The sequence below is a fragment of the Montipora capricornis genome, chromosome 7 (genome assembly GCF_036669925.1).
Source record: "Montipora capricornis isolate CH-2021 chromosome 7, ASM3666992v2, whole genome shotgun sequence".
Lineage (NCBI taxonomy): Eukaryota > Metazoa > Cnidaria > Anthozoa > Scleractinia > Acroporidae > Montipora > Montipora capricornis.
Genome location: NC_090889.1, coordinates 32,903,085 through 32,912,043, shown reverse-complemented (window position 1 = coordinate 32,912,043; position 8,959 = coordinate 32,903,085). Strand labels below are relative to the sequence as shown.

At 37.4% G+C, this 8,959-nt stretch overlaps 1 protein-coding gene across 1 annotated transcript; it reads left to right on the top strand.

Moving 5' to 3' along the window:
- The first annotated feature begins 4,098 nt into the window (after positions 1-4,098).
- Positions 4,099-4,990, top strand: LOC138057596 (allatostatin-A receptor-like). Its single transcript, XM_068903561.1, has 2 exons — positions 4,099-4,255; positions 4,305-4,990. The coding sequence occupies exons 1-2, from the start codon at positions 4,099-4,101 to the stop codon at positions 4,988-4,990; spliced, it is 843 nt and encodes a 280-aa protein (XP_068759662.1).
- The last annotated feature ends 3,969 nt before the right edge of the window (positions 4,991-8,959 follow it).

Sequence of the window (8,959 nt, the reverse complement as noted above, 5' to 3'; positions counted from 1 at the left end):
AAAAAGACACCTGTTTATATTAACTGGAATTTTCCTATTTAATGGTCCGCCATTACTAACTTTAAGGTCTTGAGAGAGCTGGATCGAGGAGAAAATGACGCCAAAGGCTCAATAGTTTAGGAATGCAACGCGTGTCAGACGACGCAGAGTTAATATGCAGCACGGGAGTTTTTGGGCTTTCAGACTTTTAAACTCGCGTTTTGCATAGATAATAAGCTGCATTCACACTCTGAAATTTTAAGCTAGTGAGCCTTTGACGTCACTTTTCCCTGGATCCAACCCTCTGAAGTATAATCGGCCAGTTCTGAACCCGAGTAATGCCGGATTGTTAAATCCAAAACTTACACTCAAAGTAAACGGTCTTTGGATAAAAGTCAAAGTTCAAGATTTTGCCAGCCATGTGTTAAGCAAACACACTTTCAAAATCTGAAGACAAAAAAGGAAGTGATCGTTTTATCACAGGGGCACGTTAAAGCAGATCGACTCCCGGAAGTTACGATTTTGTTATAATACTTTGTAACTAGTCACCATTGCCTCGCTCAAGTTTTAACATTTTTGTGTAACAGTTTTAACCGTCACTTCTGATGATGTATGTTGCAGCATACGAAACGTCAAGTATAGAATGAAAATGCTTGTAAACCGCTGTTTGTTTTCTTTTCCTGCTGAAATTGAAATGGCCTAAGAGCAAAACTATTTATGAGGTATCAGAACCTATAGGTTTCCATGGTATTTAACGCTGGTTAGTGCTAACCATGCTTCGAGCAACCCGGGCCTGTTTTGTACTGAATTATATATAATGTCACCATGAAAGTACTTTCTGATTTACCTTTTAAAAGCAAATACAAAATAAGAACTGTCCTCGCCAGTGTGCAAGCACAGATGTCGTTCAGAACAAAAGTGAGCTCCGCTTCATAGGATTCTGGAAGCTGAGCCAAGGAAAGCGCGACATTCCTCGGATCTCCAACCCCGCAAACCAAAGCCGACAATGGTTTGGAATAGTCGCAGCCTTCGTTCAGTGGAAGGTTGATGAAATCAGTGGCAGGAAAATTACCCCAGTAATAGAGAATTCCCAGTCCTGGCGAGCCTGTCGAATCTCTTAAGTGGAAATATTTCCTCACTTTGTTGCACAGATCATTTGTCCTTTTTGTCACTTGTCGACAAGTAACTTTGTGCGTTGGCCAGGCTTTCTTAAGGCATTCTTGATTGCAATACCAAGCTTGCAAACAGCTTCCACACTGCTGCAATTCAGTGCTTTCCTTTCCGCAAGTGGAGCATTTTCTTTTCAGTGTAGCTGTCTGACAATCCACTTGATGTCGAAACTCGTCGCTTCCTTTGCACTCGTCGCTGCAGTAATATGCTAGCTTGCATCTGCCGCAGTAGATATTAGCTGGACAAATCGTATCACAGCGCCAACACTGGTCTAGCCTGAGCATGATCGACTCTAAAGGCCGTATCCTTTCGGGGAAAAGTTCTCTTACTAATTTCAAGAAGACTTAACAATAGCCTAATTTATGTTGCTGTTACTATTTATAATTTCTCGGAAACGAGATCACTTCCTCTCGCGCGCGCATGTCAGCACATTAGGGTCGTTTATACGAGAGAAAATAAGCCGCGGCTTACATAATACGCGAAAGGAACTATTTATACGAGTCAGCGATGAAATGATATATGAAATGGATCATATTGCGTTCATAACTGCGAGGATCATAGCTTCACTCGATTATTTATACGAGTATTAACTCCCAGGCCAGGATAAGCCGCGGCTTAAGAAAGCCGTGAACGTAGATTTTGTACCATTTATTCGGGGTGTTCGCGTCTTATGTAATATTTTCTGTCGTATAAACGGCCCTATTGTACAATCAAGAAGACGAATAACTTCGAAAATCTCCCTGTTTTATTCATTTATTTATATTTTATCGGATTTTAAAATACATTACATTCATGAAAGAATCTAATGATTTTGGGCAAGCCTAAAACAGGATTTAAGATTCCCTACATCAGGTCACCTTGAATGCTACAATTAACAATTATTCACCTCCGAAATAGCCAATCAGAATACCCGGCAAGCACTATGATTCACTTGTGTGGTACAAAGTAATGGATAATAAAACTATCACAAATATTTATATACCCATGATGGTCAGTCTTTTTGAAGAAGGTATATATAATGTCTAAACATTTTTTACATGAAAATATATACAAAGAAAAATCAGATAATTTAAGTATAGTATCAAAGAAATTTAACATAGAATTTATTACGATAAAATGTGCGAGAGGAAATCTTTTTGTTTTAATTTGGAGTACTGCGGAATGGTGACCATCTCATTTTACAACATCCTCAGTTTCTTGGAATTTAATATATTGCTTCGGATTTTGCAAGTCAATTAAGAGATGTCCGAAAATATCCCGGCTGTCTGTTTTCGTTTTGTGGTTTTGCGGCTATTGGTCACGCGTGACTGACACCGAATACATTTAAACTTTTAACGCATGCTCAATACGAAATGTGGAGGCGGCGAGCAGAATCTACTTTCCTCTTCCCGACTTATCTAGGAAGATCGAAAGAGGCTCTGCTCGCAGAGTAGATGCAGGCACGATAGATAGCAATTTTAGTCTGGGTAGTTAGTTTTTTGTTCTCCCACACTCGAGCAGATTTAAAACGGTGAGCAAATAAATAGATTCATGACAAGTGATATCGCCAAATTGTACTAAGAAATTAAAGTTCAATAGTTGCAACGTTTTAATAACCTTCATTGCTAAAAAGTCGCGTACCAATGCCATGATTAAAAAAGTTATTGAACACATCTTTCTTAATTGCCACGATAGCCTGACTTAATATCCGAAAGTGCCGCGTTCACTCTAAATAGTTGGAACATAAACCCGTTGTCAAAATCCAACATCAATATGATTACAATTTGCATTAAAGCGTCATCTGGAGAATTCTCAAATGAGAAATGGAAAGCCCCGTTTGAGCACAGTCAAGCGATAAACATCAGGTGGAAATTTCAATTTTGCCAAAAATTGTATGGAACCTTTTTTATCCAAGTTCATTTCCTGCTGTTAGCATAGAACTAGATTAGGCAAATTCTGCAAAAAGAGTCAAGAGAATTTGAAGTGTTTCGTTGGCTGTTCATCGGAAACGCTAAACAAACTGTCAAGGCAGTTTATTTCAAAACGAAATAAAATATGTAAAAAAGGCAAACGCCGTTTTAAGTTAGTGTCATATTTGGTTCCACAAGCGCATTTTCTTTCCCCGTGCATAAAACCTGTTGCCAAAAAGCTGAATTATTGGGAAGTTCTTCCAGGTGTCTTTGGTAAAAATAGAACAATGCCCACGGCAAATGAGGATTACGGAAACAAAGAGAAATCACCATAGGGGCCAACGAAGCACAAAGCATTCTTAAAAATGTAACCGAACAAAGATCGGAATATAATTGACATCGGTTCAAGAAAGTAGCTTTTTAAGAGAAACATAAACAACAACCCCACCTCTTTTTTCCTCACAGTTTCTGTAAGAGGGCTGGTAGAGATTCCCGGACTGTAGTTTAGAGACGTACAAGGCAGGTGGCAGAATTTTCATGCAAACGCGACAGTGGGTCTATGCTGCAAAAGTTAAAGAGTCGCCCTTTCTTCAATTTACATTGTTAAATATGCTAGAGAGACGGTGTGTTCATTGGTTAGGGCGTTGGGTTTGCATGCGGTTAGCAAATCCCGTTCTAACATCTGCTGTGGATTTATTTCCTGTTGTCTAGGATTCAACTCTACCACGCTTTATAAACAGCCCAACTGGTTGTCTCCTGCCAGTTAGGATTCTTAATCATGTTTCTGTTAAGTTTGAATTGTTTCTTTCAGGTTATTAAAAGTGGGGTGCCAGTGAACTAACCTTGATCAACTATAAACAAAGCATTTTTACAGAAAGGTCTTTTTTATGTCGAGTTAAAGCGAACAATTACGACAACAAAACATCTGCTGACAGCAAACGACAATCAATACTTCTAAATGCTAAATGACTAAATGATCGTTTCACAAATGCTCACGTTTTCTAGAAGAGAGCTAACGTATTGACAAAGACAAAAATCTACCCTGCTGTACCAGCGTATGATGGTCGACTATAGTAGCGCGCGGTTTATTCTGTTAATGGTCAGCATTCCATTTTTTATGATCGGATTTCTTGGAAATGTCCTGGTTGTCAGAATCGTTCACAAAACACGAGAAATGCATTCAGTCACGAACTATCTCTTAGCAAACTTGGCTGTCAGTGATGGACTCACCAATTTTTTCCTTATGGACTTCTTTGTTGCTGCAAGAGCTCTTACCGAAGTTTGATTGTAGGTTGATGGAGTTGACGTATTTAATCGTCCCCGTTTCCTCCTTCACCTTAATGGTTCTAGCAATTGAAAGGTACCATGCCTTGTTAAAGCCATTTAGAACAGTCTTACGCTTAAAACAAGAGAATGTGAAAAGAACTATCGCAATTATTTGGATCTCAAGCGTTCTTACTTCCCTGCCGAAGGCGATCATGGAGTCGAAATTCAATGATGCTCTCGATTCCTGCCTTCCATCAAGCGAAGTGTACTTTTTTATGTGGTCTTCAATGGTCGGGTACATTCCCTTAGCGGTTTTTCTTTATTGTTATGGATCCCTGATCAAAGGAATCTACTTTGACAAAACAATCTGTGCTTCGCCCGCAGACAGACAAGAAGACAGAGCATGTGAAAAAAAGAAACTTGTAATAACATTTATGCTTGCAACTGCAGGTTTTGTAGTCGGTTACGGACCAGGAATTACCTTTTACTCCCTCTTTGTTATCGGAGCTACTCAAGGAAATTACTTTTCTGTCCTTTCGCCCGTAATAGACTTCATTTTCTTGTGTAGCTTGTGTTTGAATCCCTTTTTATATGCTTTTCGCAGTACGAACTTTCGACAAGGATTTAAACGAATACTATTCTGTAGACTTCCACAAACCCAGAACGAGATGTTGCAACAGCCGTAATGAACGAAATACTAATGTTTATTCATAGGACTTCTACTTGTAAAATCTATTTTTGAGCCATTGATCGACTCGCGACGCGATCTTAACTTTCTGTCACCTGGCCGTTGTTGAATGGCCTGCTGAACTGTATCCAGACCGTCTGCATGCCGTATACTTCAGTGCATGGTAGAGCAGAGTCAGCGTGATTATAAATTTGCGTCCTGTTAAGGACCACTCGGATTTTTCCGAATATCCCCGAGTCACCACTGAACTGAAAAACGTAGATCTCTTCATATCTGTAGAATGGTTCGTAGTAGCATTATTAACTTTTTAATGGTATCCTTCTATCGGATAATGAAGGAAACAATGACATATCTACAAAAATGTTGGTATCCTATAGCATTTTGTTCAAATCAAGAACTGGACACACCTATGTTAATTTATAACAAAGAGAAAGGAAATACAAGATTCTTTTGAATCTTTCTTCTAGAGTTTTTAAGGCGGGAAGAGACTCTGGCCGAAGATTTGGTCAAATAAACATGACAAACATTAATTTTAATGTATTGACTGATAATGCACTAAAATTGATAACGATGAAGAGGAATTATTTGTAAATGAAAGTTACAAAATGAAGCTAGGGAATTATATTCTTTCTCTTTCAGTGAAATATGTCGAATAAAGGGCTGTTTTAAATGTGAAATATTGCACCTGTAACAATGCAATACTGGTTTCAATTGAAGACCATTGTAATATACTTAGGGTCTAGGTCTCTCGCAACTTTACTGCACATGCGCATTGTGGTTGGTATTTTTAAAATGGCGAGTTCATATTGACCTGTGAGTTGGGTGGATGTAAGACTAGGAAGTTCCATCATATTACTCCAACTTTAATTGATCTGCATTGGCTTCCTATTAAGAATCGTATTATTTTTAAGAATCTTCTTTTAGTTTATGAATCTCTTAATGCTAAGGTTCCGTCGTATTTGTCTGATCTTTTTTCTTTTCGCAGAAGCTCTTATTCTTTGGGATCTGTTAGCAATGGTGACCTTAAGCTTGTAGAACCATCTTCAAACATGCGAACTTATGGAGATCGCTCGTTTGTAGTATATGGCCATAGATTGTGGAACTCTTTGCCTCTTTCAATACGTAGGAGTTCATCTTTTGACATTTTTAAAAATGCTTCAAAATCTTATCTTTTTGAAACGTTTGTTAGTGAATGTTTGTAAATTTAGTTTCCTTTTAAAATTCATTTTTATTTCTTATAAAGCGCTACGGACAATTTCTTGGAGTTGCGCGCTATAGAAATGTATTATTATTATTATTATTATTATTATTATTATTACTATTATTATTATAATTATTATTATTATTATTGTTGTTATTATTGTTGTTATTATTATCGTTATTATTTGCATCAAAACAATGGATATCCCGTTCACTGCAGCATGATACAGTTCCAAGAGTAATTACCTTGTACTCTTTTTTTTTTAATGTAAAGACCCCCCTCCCCCCCAAAGAAAACGTATTGCATTATGGGATGGTAAAAGTAGTCAATTAGAAGGATACCTGGTTTAACGCTCCCAGTTACACGATCCTACTTTTAAAGATAGCTCACTACTAGACGGGCTAACAGTGAAATCAACAATAAACTAATTGGGTTTTAAAAACGCAGTTTCCCGGGACTGGAACTCCCTACCAGAGACATTCGCGATTTGACCACGATAAGGTTATTGAAGTCAAAATTGTTCCTCTATTTTTTAAATCTTGATGAAGATGCACATGTTTGTAGTATCTGTTAGTCTTTCTATTCCTGATTTTAACTTGATCATGTGTATATTTGTAATGATACTATTAAGACGAAGAGGTGATTTTGGAAAACATTAAACCATAAAATAACTGCGATAAAACATATCTAAACATTCTTAAAGGGAACCTCCACTAAAACAATAAAATAACTTTAAACCACAGAACATAATGTTTACAATTAAAATTGTTCAAACTTCTTCAAATGAAAGCGTTCATATTTGAAAAAAAGGAATTTCAAGAACGCTTCTTTTGGCTTTCAAATTTGCCAGGCGCCGCCATCTTGAATAATTGTGACGTATCGTGGTTGCCATGGAACAAACGGTCTTTGTGTCAGAACAATAGAGCATAGGAGCATTTCGTAGTCTCAAGCCTAATTTAAATATCCAGGCGGCCTCCATACGAGCCAAACTTTTTGTTTAATTTTCATTGTTCCTCTCTTTCACTGTACAGGCTCCTTATTTAGTATTTATAGTTTGCAATTTTCAAATAATTTTGACTTGATAATGACGTTTAGCTAAAATCGAAACGTCGTCGTTTTTTATCAAAGTTTTTAACCAAGTTTTTAGTATTTTTAAGAATGTTTAGATATGTCTTATCGCAGCTTTTTATTGTTAGATACTGTTAATACCATGATATTGCTACTGATCAGCGGTTTATACCAGCAAATCCTTGGATTTAGCTCATCGGTCGTTTATCATTCTAATTAAAGATGTAATTCCTATTATCTCCGACACGAATCCACAGATTTGATGGCCAATTCAAGAGTGTGATGCCTATTTTTATCTCAGAGTTTTGAATACAAATCAAATTTACAACAGAATTAATTCCCATGAGTTTTTCCTATGTGTGTTGGTTACGGAAACTAGTCTGACAGAAACCTATAAATGTTTCAGTAAAAAACGAAATGGCATTTTAAGAGTATGGACTATCTTGAGTTTCCAATGAAATGATTCCTTGGTTGTCGTGTGTTTGCCCGTGTTGTCCGAAAATATCCTGGCTGTTTGTTGTGGTTTTGTGGCAATTGGTCACGCGTGACTGACACCGAATACATTTAAATTTTCAACGCATGCTCAATACGAAATGTGGAGGCGGCGAGCAGAATCTACTTTCCGCTTACCGACTTATCTAGGAAGATCGAAAGAGACTCTGCTCGCAGGGTAGATGCAGGCACGATAGACAGCAATTTTAGTCTGGGTAGTTAGTTTCTTGTTCTCCCACACTCGAGCAGGTTTAAAACGGTGAGCAAATAAATAGATTCATGACAAGTGATATCGCCAAATTGTACTAAAAAAAATGAAGTTCTTTAGTTGCAACGTTTTAATAACCTTGAAGTTCATTGCTAAAAGTCGCGTAGTAATTCCATGATTAAAAAACTTATTGAACTCATCTTTCTTAATGGACGGGTTTTTTGCCACGATAACCTGACATAATGTCTGGAAGTGCCGTTCACTCTAAATAGTTGGAACATAGACCCGTTGTCAAAATCCAATTTCAAAATGATTACAATTTGCATTTTGGCGCCATCTGGAGAATTCTCAAATGAGAAATGGAAAGCCCCGTTTGAGAAGTCAAGCGATAAACATCAGGGCCCGGTTGTTCTAAAGCCGATTAACTTAATCCAGGATTAGCGTAAACTTTTGTTTTATGTTTTCAACTTTTTGGTGAGAGTTTCTTTTGCTTATTTTTGTTTCTCAAGATTGACTTCCTCTAATGTATAGTTTTGCCGAATAACAGCGTTAAACAACATTTGGGAGTAGAGAAATAAACTCCTTGGTTAATTTTTAGTCTGGGATTAGCGTTAATCGGCTTTTGAACAACCGGGCCCAGATGGAAATTTCAATTTTGCCAAAAACTGATGGACCCTTTTTTATTCAAGTTCATTTCCTGCTGTTAGCATAGAACTAGATTAGGCAAATTCTGCAAACGGAGAAGTCAGTTTAGGAGGGCAAGAGAATTTAAAGTGTTCCGTTGGCTGTTCATCGGAAACGCTAAACAAACTGCCAAGGCTTTCTTTATTTCAAAACGAAATAAAATATGTAAAAAAGACAAACGACGTTTTAAGTTAGTGTCATATTTGGTTCTACAAGCGCATTTCCTTTCCCCTTACATAAAAAATGTTTCCAAAAAGCTGAATTATTGGGAGGTTGTTCCAGGTGTCTTGGGTAAAAATAGGACAATGTCCACG

Bases quoted from the DNA above. Each gene is read 5' to 3' on its own strand.
- LOC138057596 (XM_068903561.1), top strand. From the start codon at position 4,099: ATGGTCGACTATAGTAGCGCGCGGTTTATTCTGTTAATGGTCAGCATT. The intron at 4,256-4,304 runs GTGATGGACTCA...TGTTGCTGCAAG, and splicing joins CTTAGCAAACTTGGCTGTCA to AGCTCTTACCGAAGTTTGAT.